The sequence below is a fragment of the Chaetodon auriga genome, chromosome 19, assembly GCF_051107435.1.
Source record: "Chaetodon auriga isolate fChaAug3 chromosome 19, fChaAug3.hap1, whole genome shotgun sequence".
Lineage (NCBI taxonomy): Eukaryota > Metazoa > Chordata > Actinopteri > Chaetodontiformes > Chaetodontidae > Chaetodon > Chaetodon auriga.
In genome coordinates, this window is record NC_135092.1 from 13622112 (window position 1) to 13641698 (window position 19587).

General features: G+C 46.6%; 1 protein-coding gene across 1 annotated transcript in view; it reads right to left on the reverse strand.

Moving 5' to 3' along the window:
• Nucleotides 1-1486: 1486 nt before the first annotated feature.
• ric1 (RIC1 homolog, RAB6A GEF complex partner 1) overlaps nt 1487-19587 on the reverse strand; it is a 33580-nt gene continuing 15479 nt past the window's right edge. Inside the window, exons 3-27 of the mRNA XM_076757400.1 lie at nt 16469-16548; nt 15526-15633; nt 13449-13594; nt 13196-13332; nt 12067-12158; nt 11142-11230; nt 9674-9818; nt 9536-9584; nt 8992-9177; nt 8666-8878; nt 8092-8130; nt 7780-7890; nt 7589-7678; nt 7332-7492; nt 6054-6192; nt 5848-5964; nt 5285-5692; nt 4770-5081; nt 4485-4643; nt 4207-4343; nt 3802-4082; nt 3505-3717; nt 3230-3407; nt 2937-3125; nt 1487-2714 (exon numbers count right to left, since the gene is read on the reverse strand). Coding sequence (XP_076613515.1) covers nt 2396-2714; nt 2937-3125; nt 3230-3407; nt 3505-3717; nt 3802-4082; nt 4207-4343; nt 4485-4643; nt 4770-5081; nt 5285-5692; nt 5848-5964; nt 6054-6192; nt 7332-7492; nt 7589-7678; nt 7780-7890; nt 8092-8130; nt 8666-8878; nt 8992-9177; nt 9536-9584; nt 9674-9818; nt 11142-11230; nt 12067-12158; nt 13196-13332; nt 13449-13594; nt 15526-15633; nt 16469-16548 — 4098 coding nt within the window. The 3' untranslated portion in view covers nt 1487-2395. The remainder of the gene's footprint in view (nt 2715-2936; nt 3126-3229; nt 3408-3504; nt 3718-3801; nt 4083-4206; nt 4344-4484; nt 4644-4769; nt 5082-5284; nt 5693-5847; nt 5965-6053; nt 6193-7331; nt 7493-7588; nt 7679-7779; nt 7891-8091; nt 8131-8665; nt 8879-8991; nt 9178-9535; nt 9585-9673; nt 9819-11141; nt 11231-12066; nt 12159-13195; nt 13333-13448; nt 13595-15525; nt 15634-16468; nt 16549-19587) is intronic.

The following is a 19587-nucleotide window of genomic DNA, read 5'->3' on the forward strand; positions in this document are numbered from 1 at the left end:
ACCCACAGCTCCTCGCCCACAGAGAAGGAAACCAGAAAAAGATCTGCAATATTCATTTCCGTAGGAAATTCTCTCGTATGCTGTCAGAATTAGTTTTTTAGTCTGTTGAGAGGGATGGGGTACAGGTGTGTGTGTGTGTGTGTGTGTGTGTGTGTTTGTGTGTGAGGTCCCCCCCCCCTCCCTCTGCATAATGAGTCAAACGAAGCAACCGGTTAAAACAGAAGGCCTCTGGACGTCAAGTCTTTGGTTCGTCATGTTACCATTTTCAAGTCAAGTAAAGCTTACAGCGCAGCAGCGTCGTGTAGCTGTAGGCTTGTTCAGAGCGGAGGGTGCGACGGGGATTTGTGTTGAGGGATGACAGCGAGTCATTTTGCCCTTTTCATGAATAGTGACGGCTCTGGCTATAACAGCCAATTCATAAAAGAGAAACTGCTGAAGAGCCTTAATTTTCAACAGATACCACGCCCAGTGAGCAAAGAAGAATCTATAAAATTGGATTTGGTCTATCATGAAAAGAGGGGCTGAAAAAGAAGCAGAGAACATTAAAAATAAAGCTGATTAACATTTCAATACATTGCACAATATAATACTGACGTATCTGTGATGAACCTTTTAGTGCTTGTGGTAGAGAGCCAATACACGCCTTTGATTAACTAAAGGGGGGGAAAAATGTTTGTTATCAGTCATAAAAACAAACTGAGCATCAATTCAGTAATTACCACTCAGCTACAATGCCAATAAATAATAGTAATAATGAGGACTAATACAATTAAAACAAAATTGCATGTGATGAAAGTCACCAAACATGTCAATACAACACGGTACATGCACGCAGAAATCAACACGAAAGCATGTGGAGTAATCATCGTGTCAAGCGGTTCAGGGATGATATGCATACTGAACTGGACGAAATACATAACTGGGATGACGAGGGTCACATTACCGCAACGAAATCCCACCCTCGCTTTCAACGATACTGACGCGTCGCTGTTAACACTGCTGACGAGGGAATCGAATGATGCCTGATAGGCTCAACATCTACACAGCACGATGGCTTTAACAACACAATGTGAAATGATCTGCCTCGCTGATGATAGGGAACGCACGTCGGGTCTCTCAAGCCGAGCCTGGCGCCCGGACGTGTGTTTAAAAGCTGGATAAAGCATCACATGATTTGGTTTTTGTAGCGTCTGTTCCGCCCGAGCCCTTCGCTGGACGACAGCCTTAAATCCGCTCACGGACCGCACGAAGAAGAGCAGGTGCCCGACTCTGGCAGACACTTTTTGGGCCTGGACTTCAGCAAAAAGTCGGGGCGTCGGTGCATGAAAAATACATGAACGGAGGTACTGATCAGTCGTAAGAAACTAGTCCGCACTCGCAACAGTGGATTCTTCTCAGAGGTCGTTTTCTTAGAAATCTTACGGTCGTCACTTCTCAAGAATTACACAGAATTCATACCATGAGCATATTTTTTTTTCTTTTTTTTTACAGGGAGAGTCAAGAAGTTGGAATTGATAGAAAAATAATGTTATCTCGTACACTGTTACATTATTGAAAAAGGTATCACAAAATATTTTAAAATCATATGAGGTATGAAAGTATGAAACACCTCTCGAGCACACAAACGGACCTGCACGCTTACTGTCGGCTCAGACGCACTTCGGTGCATCTCCCAAACGCTTCGTGACTGGAGCTTTGTTCTGCACTTCGCTTAGCGACGGAGCATGATGCTGCGATTACACACAGGTGTTTTTTTTTTTTTCTTTGCACCTTTAAACCAAAGGGAACAATGAAGCTTTTTGTCTGGACAGTGAAAGAAAATTAAAAAAAAAACATTTCAAAGTCTCCAGTTGCTCTTGAGCGTCCGCCAAAGAAAAGCTACAAACACAAAACATCTGTCTTGGAATTAAAAAAAAAAAACCTAGTTCTTTCTTGTGCTGGTCTACAGCTCCCAAACACCACAACCTGATGTATAAGCGCACTAACGGACAGAGGCGGCCTTTTGTCTGACAGCACATTTTGGTAAAAGGAGGCCGGTAACAGAGGGACCATGGGACTGAACCCCGTCTCTGCTTGTGCTGTGATGCGTCTGTGCCAGTCGGGCTGTCTGTCGCTCTGTCTGTCGCTCAGTATCCACAGGGTTCTAGTCGACACAAAGGGCAAATCTGAAATGTGGATAATACTGACTTAAGTAAGAACCTGCAGGAGAGGTACTTTCTGTGCACACACACAAACACACACGCACACACACACACACAGGCGCACACACACACACACACACACACACACAAAAAGTCTATTTCAAGCCAATGCTGCTGCTGCTGCTGCTCCCTCCTCCTCTCATTCCCTCCTGGGTCCAAAGTTCACAGGTAAGATCCAGAGGAGGCTCCTGGCTTCAGGACAAGGTGCAGTCGTAAGCTCCCTCCTCTTCTCCCTGCTCCTCTGTCTGTTCGGGAGCACAGTCCTCAGAGGGGGGGCGGGAAAAACCGCCTGCAGGTTCCAGGGAGGGCAGGGCCAGGCCCAGCGGAGTCGCCACTCCCCTACTGTCCTCCGCCCGTGGCACTGCAGCACCTCCCAGCCCCTCGGGACCGCCGAGCTTGGAGCTCTGGCTGGAGGGCTGGAAGGCCTCAGGCTGCACCTGCTCGCCGGCTGCTGAATCCATCAGCAGCTGCAGCTGGGGCTGGATCAGGTTGAGAAAAGGTTTGTATCCCAAGCTGGAAGAAGATGAGAGACAAAGGAGAGAAAAAGGTCAGCGTGGCAAGACTGGGTGCATACTCTAAAACACATTGAAAGCGTTCCCAGCGATCAGGCTTGCACTGTGATCACAGATGCTGAGTGAGTATGTACCATGCAACAATCCCATGCTAAAAACAGCCAATGAAGAGCACTGAAAGAGCAATAAGTACACATCTGGACAGGTCTCTGGCTGTACCCACCAGTCAGAAGAGGCCCATGTGTCGACAGCCAGTAAACCGTTTCGGACACTCTGCACAGTTTCTTGAGGAACCTCGGGGCTGTCCAGAAAGCCGATCACCTGCTTTATGACGCTGGCGTCCCGCAGGATCAAACCAATCACTATGCACCACTCCAGACAGCCCGCCTCCATGAACACATGAAGGAGATACCTGAAGGACACGGAGAGGCACAGCTGTCAGACGCTGGCATTGGTTTCGCACTGAACTTACTGCGCTGGAATCACAGAAGTCGGGTTTCAGTGATGGCGTCTCACCTGAGCTGCACCTGCGACTTGTGCGGGCCTTTGTTGGCCAGCTCCATGGAGATGTGCTCCAACTCGGCCTGGCTCAGGCTCAGAGTGGAGGAGTTCTCATCGACCATCGTCCAATCGCCATCCACCACCGAGCTGGTCTCTGTCAGGTCTGTGGCCGAGCCAACGCTGTACTCTTCCACTGGAGGGGTGAGAAGTGAACGAATGTTAAAACAGGAAGTGAGAAAAAAAGTCAGTGGTTAAAATGTTAATAGTTGGACGGGTTTCACTGCTCTTACCTTTGTTGGTGAGCAGGGACAAGAACGCATCGTGTGTCTGTGGTGAGTGCTGGTTGGAGTGAGCAGACGAGGCCATGTCCGTGTCTTTGCCCCTCTGACTGAGTCCGTCCAGCCAGGTGTGGTTGGTGGGAGCCGCCTGCGGGGGCGCTGTGTCCATGTCGCTGTTCAACAGGCTGTCAGCTGACTGTGACTTCAACAGCCGGGTGCTCAGCACTTCGAGTAAAAGAAAAAAAAACAGCATGAAATACAGCGATAGAGTCAAACGTTTGTCAGTTCCCTCGCCAGCTCCTCACTCACCTGTGCGACACCGTCCGTTCTTCAAGGGCGAGCTGAGGCTTCCCACGGGGATGACAGGGAACGGCCAGAGAAAATCCTTATGGAGTCTCTTCAGCGCCGAAACAAAGTCATCGACTCGGGCCACGCGGTTCCGTTCGCGACACAACCAGCCGATGAGTTCGAAGCCCAGCTGCGCGGAGAAGCATCCCAGGTCGCGGAGGCGCACCTGCTCCAGGAGGTGGCGGGCGTGGCGCCAGAGCATCATGTCGATGTACATGTTCTCTGCACACTCCACATCCCGACTGAGAGGGGCCGAGGCGGGAGGAAGGAGTGCAAACATTTACAGCGAGAACAAGACAGCGTACTCGCAATCTATGTTACTGCGTGTCTGTGTGTGTGTGTGTGTGTGTGTGCGTGCGTGCATACCCTTTAACAGAGGGTCCCGAGGGCATACTGAAGGTCTTCTGCAGGTTGAACTTGCCCGTAGTGATGGAGTCTGCTGACTGCGACAAACTGATGCTGCGATTTCTGAAGAACTCAAAACCCCCCGTTGAGCTGGGTTCCTAAAGACGGAGACACACACTCATCACTTCATGTTCACAGCTCAGTGTTTGTGGGTACAAAGCATGACGGGGTGAGACCAACCGCGGCAGACAGAACGGAAGAAAAGTGACAAGCAAAGGATGTAAAAGGAGATTCTTTACCTGAGTGGTGGGTGTTGGGGGCGGAGTCTCCATCTCCCCGGAGCCGATGGCTTTGAGGAATCGGATCATGTGCCGGCAGAGGTCCCACTTGCCCTGCTCGAGCGCTGTGTTGAAGAGTAGAGTGGCGTGCTGTCTGCTCACTGCTGGAACCTCCATGTTCTTTCCAGAGAGGCAGAAGAGGAGAAAGATGGAGACCGCGTGAGCATTTTAAGACGTCATGACACCCTAAACAGAGTGAATAAGTGCATGCATTGTCAAGTGTGCGTTTCTAACCACAGTCTATACCTGCAGTATAATCAGATAGGAGGCTGCTGTGTCCAGGTCTTGAGCCATGAGGCACTCCTCGAACAGATCTTTGGGGTTTCCCACAGCGGCGAACAGGTAGTTCCACAGGGCGTACTCCGTCTTCCTCGCACAGTGGACGATGGTCTGCAGGAAGAGGGGGAACTCGGTGATGAACTTGGCCACGGTGGGCAGCAGAGGGTCGGGGATGGGCTCCCGCGATGTCGCCTCCTCTTCCAGCACGACGTGCACCATCAGCTCCATGACATGGGGGAAGTAGGGGAGGGAGGCACATGACTGAGCCAGCATCAAAGCCTGTGGGAGGGGGGGGATTAAAGAGCAGAGAGAAAGACTTAGTTTATGTTCTTTATGTAGGCCTCATGATATGGACCTGTCTGAATTATCAGGTACATGCTCCACAGCAAACATTTAGACTGAGGTTGGGGGTATTTGTGTTCTCTAATATCACCAGCACTCGTTCACTAAGCTGACATGATGAGACACGAGGCTCCACATACCTGTTCACCCAAGTTGCGAACCAGCAGCTGCCTCAGGATGTGATGGAGGTAGATCTGGGAGGTTCTCTCTACAGTGCAGTAGGGGAACAGCGCCTCCAGTGGCTCAGAGGATCCCTGCAGTCCATCATAAAGTACGGTCTCATTGGTTGCCCCCAGAACCAAAGCATCCTCAAACAGCACGGCCAAAGGGTAGATGTTGATGTGGAAGGGCAGCATGATGCGCCTGGAGAGGAAAGAGTGGGGCTTGCGATGGTCCCGGGGAAACAGCGGCAGCCAGACTTTCATGCCTGCCTCACCGCAGGACAACCACAGGGCCTCCAGCAGGTGGCGCTTCTTCCTGTTGGAGCGACAGGTGGTCCACACGTTCTCCACGCACTGGGCCAGGACCACCGGAGGACAAAATGGTAGCTAGGGGAGAAGAAAAAGTGTCACTGGGACCTGAAGCAGTGCAGTAATACCACTGCACTGCTTATTAAACTACCTTCACAATGACTAAGAGACTACCAAAGAAAACAGGTGACAGCGGGTAAAAAGTTAAAATTCAGCGAGGTGTTCGGACTCACCAGCTTCTTGTTGTTGGCAGGCGTCTCCTTCTCCCGTACCTGCGGCCCTGAACGGTCCCTCTGCAGCATGATCAACTGGCCAGCCAGATTCAACATGATGCTCTCCGCCATGCAAGCCTGAGGTGGACACGCACGTAAAACATGAACGCACATGCGGCTACAGAGACAGCACAGGTCAGTGCGTGTTGCAGCGGTGTTCTTGTTACCTGCTGTGGGGCTTTCAGTGTGATGCCGGTCTCTGTGCGCACAGAGGTGAGCGTGACAGAGACCACGAGGGCGGGGTGAGGGATGTAGCGAGACATCGACACCTCCTGCAACAACTCCACGCTGGCTGTCGGGTGTGGACTGGAACATGAAACAGAGGTGAGCGTATTCTGGGTCAGAATCATGACTTCCAGGTAAAAACAATAATGCACAAAAACAAACAAGCAAACTATAAAAAACTACAACGAAGGCTTGGAGGTGCAGCTCTTAACCGGTAGACTTGAACCCAGGGACCCGAGACTCTATGAGATGAAAAAACCACAAGAGCCACAACAGATTCATCTTGGAGAGCGCAGATGATAGCTAATTAGCAATACTGACATTGGCAGCCATGGCAAAGAACGAGCAACCATTATCATTGGTCAGAAGGGCAAACAGTCAAAGCTATTTTTAATTATACTAGATGCAACAACAATTTCAAAGCTGATTCTAAACGAGCCATCGTGACAGCAAGTAGACTTTCAAGCTGAAATTTGTGTATTAGCCACGTTTCAATCAGCAAGAGAGGAACAACAGAAAACATTTTACAAACGCTCTTGCAAAGGAGGATGGACTGTACATCATGGCCAGGCTCAGGGGAGAAGGCTACTAATGATACACTACGTCAGACATAAAATTTGGTTTTGACAACATGTAAATTAACATTAATTTGCGGCAAAATCAGTCCCAAAAGGGTCTGAATCTCCCAGCCAGGTTCAGTTTTGCAAGGGTCTCGGTGCTACACTTGCGGGTCTTTACAGGTTCGGGCATGAAATTTTGGACCAGCGAAAGACTTTAACTCCGAGGTGCAGCACTATTCATTAGAGAAATACTCTCAGATAGACACAAAGCTGAGGCCCAGTTCTGTCATGTGATGGGTTTTAGGCCAGTCATTTTTACGAAAAGCCTCTTTTCCCAAGGGAAAATGTGGCTGAGTAACACTATTACCTAACAGTATTATGACTACTGTTGCCAGGGATTTCCCTACTGCTGGAGTACGTGAAAGCAAGAGACTGTGTTAAACATGGAGAACAGTATCCTATTTATCTCTTAATATTACTAGCATTTGTTTTAAGCGTGCAAAATCTGGATCTGTGATGTCAAGAACTTGCCAAAAAAAGTGTGCAAAGATTTAGGATGTATAAGCCATGTGGAACACCACTGCCCCTGCTTCAAGGCAACTGTGCGCTATGAGGTTCTGAAGTTAAGGCTGGAGGTGCAGCGTGTGCGCAGGAGCCCACCTGTCGGTCCTCTTCTCTATGCTATAGAGGCAGATGGAACAGTCCGCTCTGAACAGGATGACCATGTCTCTGAAGACGTTGAGCAGCAGAGTGTCCGAGTGCAGCTTGGTGACAGATGCAAAGGCGTTGTCCAGGTTGGTTGAGCGTTGATAGAGCCTCAACTAGTGTCAAGAGAGGGAAGCGTCGCAATGAGACTGACGTGCAGAAACAGTGGGATTTCAGAGAAACAATGGAGAAGTGAGTGCTTTGGGTCTCACCTGCTCTTGCTGGTCTATGAAATTGTAACAGGCGACCACCACAAAGTCGTTCCACCAAGCCAGACCTCCTGTCACCGTCATGTTCTGCTCCTGCACAGGAAGGACGTGAACTAAAGCGAGCAGCCACCAGTCGTTCATCGATAACTGTATTACATTTTGATATTCACCTTCTGGTCTACAACGTCACGTACCTGAGTGATATTTCCAAACAGCTTCCATTTTCTTGTGAATAGCGAGTAGTGTGCAAAGCCCCGCCTCCCTGCTACAGCCATGCACTGGCCTGCTGTGTCTATGGCTGCAAACTGAACACACCGTCACACAAAATGGCAATTAATGTTTGTTTTAACCTGTTTGTGGTGGCTCATACATAACATCACATTCAAAGCCAGAAAGCTCAGAAGCTGAATACTCATGGAGGACAGTGACGACTAAATGCACATTTTTCTTCATGACACTTGACCAAATGGACCAGAAATTACAAACACACACATTCCCACACTTACCCGTATAGGCCAGTTGCTCTCTAGGTATGTGCTGTGAATCTAGAGGAATACAAAAATACTATGAGAAATACAAGATAGTCAACCACACGTCATCTAACTACACTGGCACTTGTTGATTGAAGCTCCCTGATCTGACTGATTCATATGTCATCTATGACACAGAAAGGACTGAGCACATGAAGAAAATGATTCTCCAACTTTATCAACAATCGATGATTTGTTAAGCAAACATTTGATGCTTCTCAGATGTAAAAACTTCTTACATTTCCTTGTCTCACATTATATTAAATTGAATATTTTTGAATAATTGGGGGCTGTGTTGTGTGGCCCAAATCATTACAACATTAAAAAACTAAATTGGCACATTAATAAAAAATTAAAATGAATAGTTAATTTCAGCCCTAAAAGCCTCTGTTGCTGATTCTACACAGATGGCCTGAGGCTGCAGTGCTATGGGAGCTCATTTGTGCCGCACTGGCCTCGTTTTTGGAAACGTGAATACCAAGAAACATTTCGACACCATCGCCGTTACGTAAATCCAGGCCCACCAGGTGTGATGGCTGCGCATCCTTACCTGGACCACGTGCCAGTGCTTGTGTCCCAGTAAAGTGCTGAGTCCCTGAGAGAGAGAGGAGTCGGGGTTGGGGGGGTGGTGCAGCGGGCTGCCGTCACGCGGGTGTAAGTGTGTGTGCGGGTGTGTGTCAGAGGCGCTGTTGACCTGCGTGGGGTCACCGCAGGTCAGGTAGAGGCGGTCTTCACCGTGGAGCAACACCTGCTCCTGGTTACTCTGTGCAGCCGAGAGAGGAGCAAACAGGGCATGAATATTTAATGTGTGTGTGTGTGTGTGTGTGTGTGTGTGTGTGTGTGTATTCACAAAACTGACAATATGTGTCCTCTCACCGTGCAGGGGTTGACTGTGAGGGCACTCTTGATGAAGTGGAACTGCAGTATGCCGGCCTGCAGGGAGGAGTGAGGAGGTGCGACCATCTCCTCCTCCTCCTCCTGCTGCTGCTGCTGCTCCTCCTGCCTTCTCCTCTCCTGTTTGTTAGGGAGCACCCACAGGTGGTAGCCCTCTGCTCCCCAGCTCTGGAGAGGGCGGGTCAGACAGCGAGCACAATGGTTACACAAAAGCACATTTTATATAGAACAGGCAAATTTTGTTTTCCCAATAAAAGGAAAGAAAAAAAAAGATTTCAATATGCATACGCTTACACAGCCTGTGTGTTATCTCCGTTCCACTTCAATGAAGGGCAATTTGCTTGTAAATAACGGTGCTAAGTAGGTAGTGAATCTCAACATAAGCGCCGCATCTTTGCTTTTAACTTTGCCGAGCGATTTTCTGTCATTACTCATAATTATTTCAATTAGTTTAATGGTCTCCATCACCTTAAATCTCCATCCTTTTTATGTAGATGGTGCAGCAGTATCGAATAAAATCACTTACCATAGAGCTGATTTTAATGGGGTCCTTTTTGGTACCATCAGAACGATACCTGAAGGGAAAGATGAATTAAAAGATTGATATGAATTTGTGTTAAATTAAGTGTATCGTGTGTTTGGGTGCATTCGTGTGTCCACCTACGCAAAGTCCTCTCCCAGAGTACAGATGAGGTGAGCTCCAAAGACACTCCACAGTGATAGGCCGCCACATTCCCACGTCACCATGGCAACGCTGTAGTCAGGTGACCAGCAAATCAGCTTGACCGGGCCCGTCTTGTTATAGATGTCTGAACGGGCGAAGGAGAAAGAGAAGTTCTAAGGGATCAGGAGGCTTTGGTTATAGTTGTACTTTTGCAGGTGGTGCGTTTGAGGTGTGAAGTATCTCCTCATATTTGACACTGAACCACATGATATTATGCTTCATCTATTTTTGAACATTGTCTTCTTCATTGATGCACTGTGCCTCAATGTTTGGTCCTTTGTTTTCAGACTTTACCATGAGAAAAAAACATGATTCATGGCCTCTAGAGCCTGACTTTCTGTTAAAACAGAACTTCATTCACAGTTAGATTTATTTATTATTATATCACATTTCATGTACCTCCCAGCAGTGCATAAGAATACTTACTAATTATGTAATTAATCAAATCAACCTGGACTCAGATAAGCATCAGAAAATGGATGGATGGGATATCCATTTCAAAATGATTCATTTATTTACATTTCTGCTAAAATGAACACTTGGCCAGTGTAATAGAAATCGTGAGAGCTGGTTAACTCGTGACTGAGGAGGGTTCATGAAACCTCGGTGTCTTACGCAAAAGCATTTACTGAAGCTTGACTGTGTTCTGAAGGATGCTCCCTGGCATACACACTCCTGCATTTAACCCTTACTAGACACATACTGCATGTCCAAGGAAGGTTATTCTTCACTCATCTAAACATACGTGAGGATTCTTTTGGGTGTTGAATCCTAAACAAGACACTGAGGCAGAGTGAAGCTCAGCTGCTATGACCTTGGTTCCCCTGAGAGACAGAGACCGCCCAGCCTGATCAGGACAGAGAGCTTGTCAAATTACCTTTTAGGCCTAAAGAAGCAAAAATCCTTCACGCCCATTATGAGACAATGAGCTTCCTGGCTACTGCAGCTAGCAGTGGTGACAGTACCTGCTGTACGTAGGTGAGATAAGGTCAACTCCATAAAGAGGGTTGAACAGCCTCCTAGGTGTCAATCCCATTTTTGATTTGTAGAGCCCACAATCACATTTAATCACATTTAATAACTAACAGCCCTGCAACTGCAAGCAAGAAGAAGACCATTGTTGAGTGCTTTTAAAGACTTTTCAGGACCTGAGGATAGCCTGGAAATGGGTCTGAATGACAGTTCCCACACTAGGGGGAGCTCTGGCTTTGTGAGAGACTCCAGGAGTGTGACTGAAACAGATGTGAACTAAGGGGGAACACAGGCATGTGCACCCAGGAGAGAAAGCTGAAGGAATGCAAGTGATCTCAACGAGGAATTTGCGCAGCGAGAGAGACAGAAGAAGAGAGGGGAGAGACGAAGAGGGAGGAAGAAGGAAAGAGAGAGACGGGGAGCGTATGGGTGATACCTGGGTAGTGTTTCGGGGTGAGCTCCAGTTTGTGGGAGAGCTGCATGGATCCTGTCGTGGTGTCTATCATGTACACCAGCACTGAGCCGCTGTAATGAAAACAAGCACCAGTTAACAGCCGTAACTTGTTGCCTGGAGGAGCATGAGGAGTGCAGGAACACACATAATCAGAAACGCTGCTGCGGTGGAAGTGACCTGTGGCTGTAATTATGGAGCAACGGCTCCAAGCTACACTTCTATGCTTTGAACTACTCTCATGTCTGCATGTCTGTGCAGGTGAGTGCACATTCATATGAAAGCACACATGCACACAACTCTACAACACAATCATGGTCATTATTTGTGTGATGGTAATTGTTTAACCACAGCTTAAATCTACCTCTTCAGTTCCTGCTTATGAACAGTTAACCTCTTGCTCAAAAACACAGCGATAGTAAGAAGCACTTCTATCGTTAAGGGTGTTTTTAAAAAGGCGTTTTCTAATGATGTTCAAAGACTCAGATGACGCTACTGGTCACACAGCACTGTGGTTTCTCCTTATACAGCAAGACAGATAATACGATTTTAGACTCTGCTTTGTCTTATTGTCTGCAAAGGGCTGTTTAGGCAATAATTACATAAAGAACGGTAGCACTGTGTGTGCACCCATGTTGTTTCGGCGAGGTTCAAAATATAGAAAAACCTGAAGGAGAGCAGGGAGCAGTGAGGAAGAGAAATTCCTGCCAACCTGGCAGATTGCACAAGCACACACTAGGTAGGCCTCAGCAAACACAAACTGACAGATTCTCACACTGGACACACACACACCACATGGACAACAATCAATCTCTGTAACACACGGACGCAAGCAAACACACACACTCAAGATTTCTTGCCATCGCTCTATTGTACAGATGCTGACAGAGAGACAGTGGCAGACACGTACCTGGCACAGCCAAAGGCCATCAGTCTGTACTTGTTGTTGACAGCCACACAGGTGCCATCGGTCACATCTGCTGCCCAGACGCCCTGCAGCTGCTGCACACACAAACACACACACACCAGAAACCTTTATACATCACCAATAACTGAATGTGTGTAAGGTATCAGCTGCAGGTCAGCAGAGCGCGTTCTGACTGTGGTTTCCTTCAATCCCATCACTTCTATTTAACTTTCCGATAAGTCTAAATAAAACTCAGCAGACTGCTTGGTCATGATTTTAATTTAACATTTTATATCTGGACGCATTCATGTCTCGATGTGACCTCAACACCCACTTTTTGATTTTCGAGAACATCATTTCTGGCCACAATTTTCGAACAGCTTGTTAATGGTGAGCTCATCGTGCCTGTTTGGATTTGAAAGATGTCTTACTGATGTGGTCATTACTGTTTGAATCCGGCCAAGATAAAGTAATAGCTGCAAGGTCTGTGCAGGATCAAATTATCATGATATTAATGAAAACCAAAAAACTGCCTTATGTATAAAATCTGAAAACCTGCTGACCCGGACATGCTGCGTCATCAGTTTGGATGATTGTTCTCTGTAAAAGGGTCTTTGTGTCTCTCCTGTTTGGGAAAACCCAAAAGACTTCAATGCCCCAGAGGAGGGAGGAATTTCAGTCAGTTATTATCTGATTCTGGACCCTATTTACCCATGTTTCTGTGTCCAAGTGGCTAATGGAGACATCAGTTTTTGAGGCTTTTCCAGGATTTAGTGAGAGTGCAGCCATGAAACAGGCTGCAACATAATCCCTGCAGGTGTTTGCCCGCTGTCAATGTACGGCCGCTGAAGTGTTTGTTTTTGCCACTGACAGGCTCACATTGCTAAAATAAGTGTCTGACAACATTATGGAAATGATCCCTACAGAGACAGGCCTTTTTCTTGAAGAGTACGATCGGTTTTGTTTAACCAGAAACAGCGTTACATCGTTCTTTCCAAAGCTAGGAGGGACTTACATATATCAGATTTCAACAGATTTTTTTAGGTAGAAAAATAAAATTAAATAAAATAAAAGGAATTACTGGACAAAAGAAACTCTTCTTTGACTCCTGTGTATCTGTGAGTGTTCTTACATCTGTGGTGATGGTGTTGCTGAGTGGTGTGATGAAGCCAAGTCGTCCGTCAGACAGCACCACAGCAAAGCCGTCAAGAGTCACACAATACTCCATGCATCGGATATACACTCCCTCCAGGTCCAGGGAGGGACCACCTACGCACACACATACAGAGGTTGAAGTATTCTACGCAACAAGAAGACTGAATCTGGAGCTGAAGTTAGCAAAACATGAGGGAAGATGGACAATGTACGATCAAGTCTTCTCTGACCTCGAGCAGACTGCAGGTCTAGTGAGAAGGGGATTGTAGTGAGACAGATGGCCTTGCGCCCGTTGCTGCCGAGCCCGTCCCAGTGCAGCACATGGAGGTAGCCGTCTGCGGTGCACACCAATAAGTCCTCCTGGAGGGTCTGCAGACTGGTGGGAGGAAGGAGAAGGGCAGAAATTAGCGTTGAGGTTCAAAAGAAAAGGAAAAAAAAAAAAACTGCGGAGGATGTAGTAAAAGAAAAACACAGGCAGGGGCGGTAGGTAGGAAGGGTGGGAACAAGATAACAAACGGCAGAGTGTTAGAAAACAGTGGACTAGTCATCATCCAGCTGTGCCCTCTGAGTGAAGCCTGAAACTTTTACTGGCCAGCTGTGATGAGGCCACACAGCTCCCCGTGCCAAGTCTCACTTGTCTTCTAATACACAAGGGGAACAAGCAACAGTGTGTGTGTTTGTGTGTGTGTGAAGCGCTTCATTGTCTTCCAAAAAGTATGACGGGTCCACGACTGAAGATAGCACAAGGGGACAACCGAGAGGAGAAGTCAGAGTCGGAAAGAGAGAAACCAAAGGAAATGAAGCTCAGCGGACTTTCGCTGCGGAGGAGGCGACGACTGTAGTTTCACAGCAGGAGACGCCCACTCATCTCCCGCACAATCAAGCTGCGCCTGCGAAATGCCAACAGAGCGCTCTTGTTCTGATGACTACCCTGTAATCTCTGTCGAGTGCAGACAGTGGACGAGATGTGACAGATGAACACAAGGACGCCAAAGACGCAGACAATACAAACACAAGATAAACAAAACTCCGAACAAGGAGGGAGTCGAGCAGAAAACCGGTAAAGTGACAGTTCTCATCACTCAGCAAACAAAGATGGCGAGTTGGTGGATGTAGGGGAGATAATGGGGAAGGTGGGAAAAAAAAAGAAGTGAAATTAGCAAAGACTGAACCACCACAAAGGAGACAACGAGGAGGTGGAAGACACTGGCTTTTATCTGACAGACTGCAGTGTTTGTTGCTTGGCCTTGGTTACTTCTTCTCATCAATGCTATTATAATTTAGGTTTTAAAAATCCCCATTTAAACCACTACATGGTAACAATGAACAAGGGATCTTGAGGCCTTCATGAAATGAAGGTGATTCACTTAAATAAACTTTGAATGCTGTGAGTGACTGCTGTCTTCAAATCTAAAAAGCCGTCGAAAAATGGTGACATTTCATTGAAGCTGACTCTAAAATGCAAAACACAAAACAGAAGCACCTCATTTAACAAAGCAAACACGGTCATGGGGGTCACATGACAAGCAATCAATCTCTAAACTGATAGCCGAGACTGACGGAGAGCAGTGAAAGGTGGTCAGGAATCCTCAACACCCAAAATACTTTATCATTTGAATACAGTCAAAATACTGTCCACAAAACGTATGAGGCTGATTTTAATGCTCCACGCAACGCTCCCTTCCGTCCTGCTAACGCTGAAATCAAACATGTTCCTTCTGTCATCCTTTCATCAATCATCACTAAGCCTTTCCACCCACCTCCACTCATCTGTCCATCACTCTCCTCTCTAAACAACCCCCTCCATCTCCGCACATTCATGCATTGCTCTCTGCGGGCCTCTCTGCTTACAACCGACAGAATGGAGGAGCTTAGCTTCAGCCATGTCTCACTGATGCTGACTTTCCATGAGAGGAAGAGGAGAGTTTTTCAGGCCACCTCTCTGAGCCAAATGTCCTTCGCAGACGCACAAAGGCAGTTTTGAGCTTTAACAGCTACAGCAATGTCTTTAAATATCCCCCAAAAACAAGGTGAATACAGTTTAAATCGGCAAATGGCAAATGTAAATAAAGAAAAAAAACACGATTATGCTTTGTCTTGGAAGGTAAAGCATATTTCCTTTGTGTTATTTTGCATATGACATGTACACATTGGTGAAGCGACGCACGAGGGGAGGGGTAAAAAAAAAAACCATAAAACCAGTGTGTGTAGGTGCCTCTGCCTGTGTGAATACGAGGGAGGGACGGAGAGAAACACAAAGAGGGAGGGGAAAACAGACAAAGAGAACAATGCAAGACTTCATACTACCTGGTAATGGGGGCCTCCAGATCTACAGGCTTCTTCATCTCTAAAGACAGGGCAGGGGCACATTGCTCCTCCTTATAACCCGGGGTCACTTTCACACGAGTGCTTCCTCTGTGCAAACACACAAATACATTGACACATATATTGATATTAGTGGCAGTGATGTATGAGGACAACTCCCAAAATGCAACACATTGTAAACTCCGAGCTGAAAAAAGATCACTGAATATGCCCCGACTTGCTCCGACCTCTGCTGGTATGCCGTCGAGGAATGTGAAACTCACACACACACACACTGCGGACACAATGGCACAAGACGTGGACGTCTTAATGCAAAGCGCAGAAATGGGAGGATTAGTGAAGGAAGAGAAAAAAAGCATGCGTTCAGTGGTCGCTGAACCTGCTTGTACCAACCTTATAACCATAGCAAACTATTTATTACATACTTGCTCATGAGCAAACACAGTATTATGTAAGAGGATTTAGTAGTGAAGCGCTCCTGTATTCCTCGTAGTATTGTTTGCCACATGCGCTGACAGACAGCTGCTGGCTACTTGCTAACAAGACTCAGCCCGCTTCACACCATAACGAGGACCTTGACGCTCTTCTTCAAAGCTGAACTGCAGCAAGCAAACAATCCCAAAAGGGAAAAGCAAGCAGTTGAAGCTAAACTTGAAGCACAAGCGACTCAGCGGGGCTAACAGAGGCATGTTCGCTGTTTCCATTGATGAATTCAAACTGCACGAGAAGGGTTTTTCACAGCAAACACGGGTATCATTAAAGATCGCTATAACGTGCATAATAATGATGGTTATGTGGCTCGTTAAGGGACATGTGATTTGTTTATGGTGTAGCCTTCCTGCACGCTACAGCTTTGGCTCACTTTCCCTAAGCATGTGTGCTGTACATCAATGTGTGTGAGAGTTCGTATGTGTGCTGCACTCACCTCGGATAGACAGGCTCATAGAGGTACTTGTCTTCCCCTCCACCCAGCACATCAAACAACAGGATGTAGCCTTTGGCAGTCTGAAAACAGAGAGGAAAGACTGTCATTTAAAAAATAAATACACATACAGTCACTCAGCCAGCGTCAGACACTGAGAACACACAAATAACCACACAGTGAGGGAAAGTGAGGAGAATCTGTGGTTAACGATGCGCACAGGAATTTTAAAGAAAAATGGTGTTTTATTATTTAGATCACAAATTTGCAAAGTCACTCGATGCCGTCTTTGGCTGCAAGATAGAGAAATAACGAGGACGCGAGGGAAGGAAAGGGGTTTATCAGTAAACAAAAACATCGTCTGTTGCCATCACAGAGGAGACAGTGAGACAGAGGGTAAGCTTATGGCTGCAAATGGTGTACTGGGCTGCATTCAGAATGAATATGCACTATCACATATTTCATACTGTTGACCAATATGGCCAAACGCATTTTCAGATGTACTTCTAAACCGCTGCTGCTGTTACTTTAGTTGACAGGTGGTGCAGATTTGACTGAAGCTGCAGGTCCAGACCCACAGGTCTGAAGCTGCAGTCATTATGATATGATGCTACTGGCTAACAGCTTCACATCAATTACGCCGCACGCTCTCTAAAATAGGACCTTCTAATCGCGCTGGTTATCTCAAGAAAGCAAAATCCACACCTATGTTGTTTGCGATAGAGGCGGCTGCCTCGTCCGAATGCATCTGAATCCTTTGGCAAATAATTCTGTAAGATCATGATTACTTGTAGAGTATTTCATGTTCATTTTATCCCAGATCTCCTCGGTATATGCTACAAAGGATAGTATTTGCAACACAGCCAGGTCATATTAGTATTCACAGGAAATGATGCTTGACATTTTCCTGCGTGGCACAATCCTGAACAGGCTGAGCTGCCAGTTGATCATTTTGAAAACTGAATTTAGATTGGCTACAAGAGAAGCCAACACTATCTATGATGTCAAAATATTAGAAAAAATAATACACCCCTGGTGGAGAACATGTCCCGCCCCTGTGTGGCAGCACTGACCAGCTCCTTCAAACAGGCTGCTTCACCTGCGGCAGGGTGTGAAGGAGAGGTATCGCAGCTCCTTCCTTCCTGCTGCTGTAAGACTTCACAATCAACACCGCTCCCAGCTGACCGCACGCATCAAAACTCACAAATTCACCCATGTGCAACGTCAGTGTATACTAAATAAGTAATACCAAAATTTCCTATATGCAATAATGTGAATAAACCACTGCCTGTTTAATTTATGGTTTACTTATGTATCTTATCTTTTAACTGATGCTTCTTACTATGACATTACCCACTATGTTGCTGTCACACCACATTTCCCACTGTGGGATTAATAAATGATTATTTTAATTTCTTAACATAGAGGACTGCTATCTTGCAACAGAGCTTTTTGCGCAACTGCACACGCATGTGGACGCAGAGTGCTGCCAGGGAAACCACTGAAATTGAGCCCGTAGACTGAAACATGACACGAAACTTGAACTGAACTCCACCGTCAGCAGTGAAGTGCCACGGTTTTGCAATGGCTGTAGATAAAAAGACTCCTGTCGTAGTGCAGATCCACCTTGAACCAGAGCGAGTTCACCGCACACAACACGAGTCTGCTATCCACAGTGTTACATTCATCTGTGCTTTGCAGTATGCCCGTGTCTGCTCATAGTTGGTGGCAGCGCTCTGAAGTAACCCTTGACTCCTCTCGTGTGGCGACAGTGTTGTCAGTCGCAGGCCAACGCGTCACCATAGCGATGAGAAAGCGCAAACCAGAGAGCGGAGGAAGCCAGCAGCAACATGAAGCTGGACTGGAAAAGAGACAGAGGACAGAGCCAAACTGAGGCCTGCTAAACCCATCAACAAGCCTCGGAGCTCCGCAAAGCTGTTGATGAGCTACAAAGGCAAAAGCTGCTAAACAGCAAGACGGTGTGACAACTGTCAATGAAGAGTGCAAACTTTAGCTTAAAAGGCCTTTTGACCTTTCAAATACTGCACATCTCGCTGCGGAAAGACACACTTAACATCTACATACAAGTTCAAGAAATCATTTCCGAGGGCATTGTTTGGACTGATAATAAGAATAATGACAACGTTAACTGCAAGAATTATGTGAAACCTGCAGCACATTATTCAAAGCGTCATGAAATGTATGCAAACATCGCTGTTCAAATATTTGCTGAGGCACAGAGCGATGACACAGCCAACGTGCACTGTAACAGCCAGCTATCAGCTGCTCAGACACAGATGTGGTGAACTGAGCAGCAGGAAGTGCACAAACAAAAAAGATTTCCATGTTTAACTGCTTAACGTGTGCAAAATCACCATCTCCGAAAAGACATTATTTACTTAAATCCCCAAATGCTCCGCAATCATGTCTGTGACACACACGGCTGATTATGAACTGCCTGTATCACAACCTTTAAAGAGTCTGAATTACTGTGGGAGTGAGATTCGGACATTGAGGAGATACGATTAATGCTAAACTGACTTTAGCGTGTTGAGCGGAGTCGATGTGCACTGAGTTGAAGAGATAAAACGGCCACTTCATCACTATCACGTTTGCACTATATATAGTTTAAGATCACAGTAGGACACAGTCCCATTACAATGACCTAGTTAGTTATTATAGCCTAGCATGCTAATGCCGTCCACATACGAATACCAGTAAGCACTCAGAGAGCGGATACCTCCGCCATGGCTGCACAATTCTCCAATATTTGCCATTTCAACAACAGGAAATGTTTGGAATTTTTCAAACTGCATCTGATTCCAGATCTGCATCGGAGAAGACATTTTTAGACCCATAAACTGTTTTTACTCAAGTCTCATATCTCAATCATAAAGCTGAATAAAGAAATTAGTACAAATGAATACGACATAATGAGATTTTTACAACTACTGCATCAATGTGTAAGCAGCACTTTACTGTAGCTGGTTGAGGTGGAACTGGATTTTCCGCTTTGGATACAGTCAGGTAGTCCAGTGGCTCCTGACTCAGAGCTCAAGGCCCTCCTAAGGGTCTTGGGATTATTTATGGGAGACGAAATGAGAAAAGAAGAAATAAAGTTC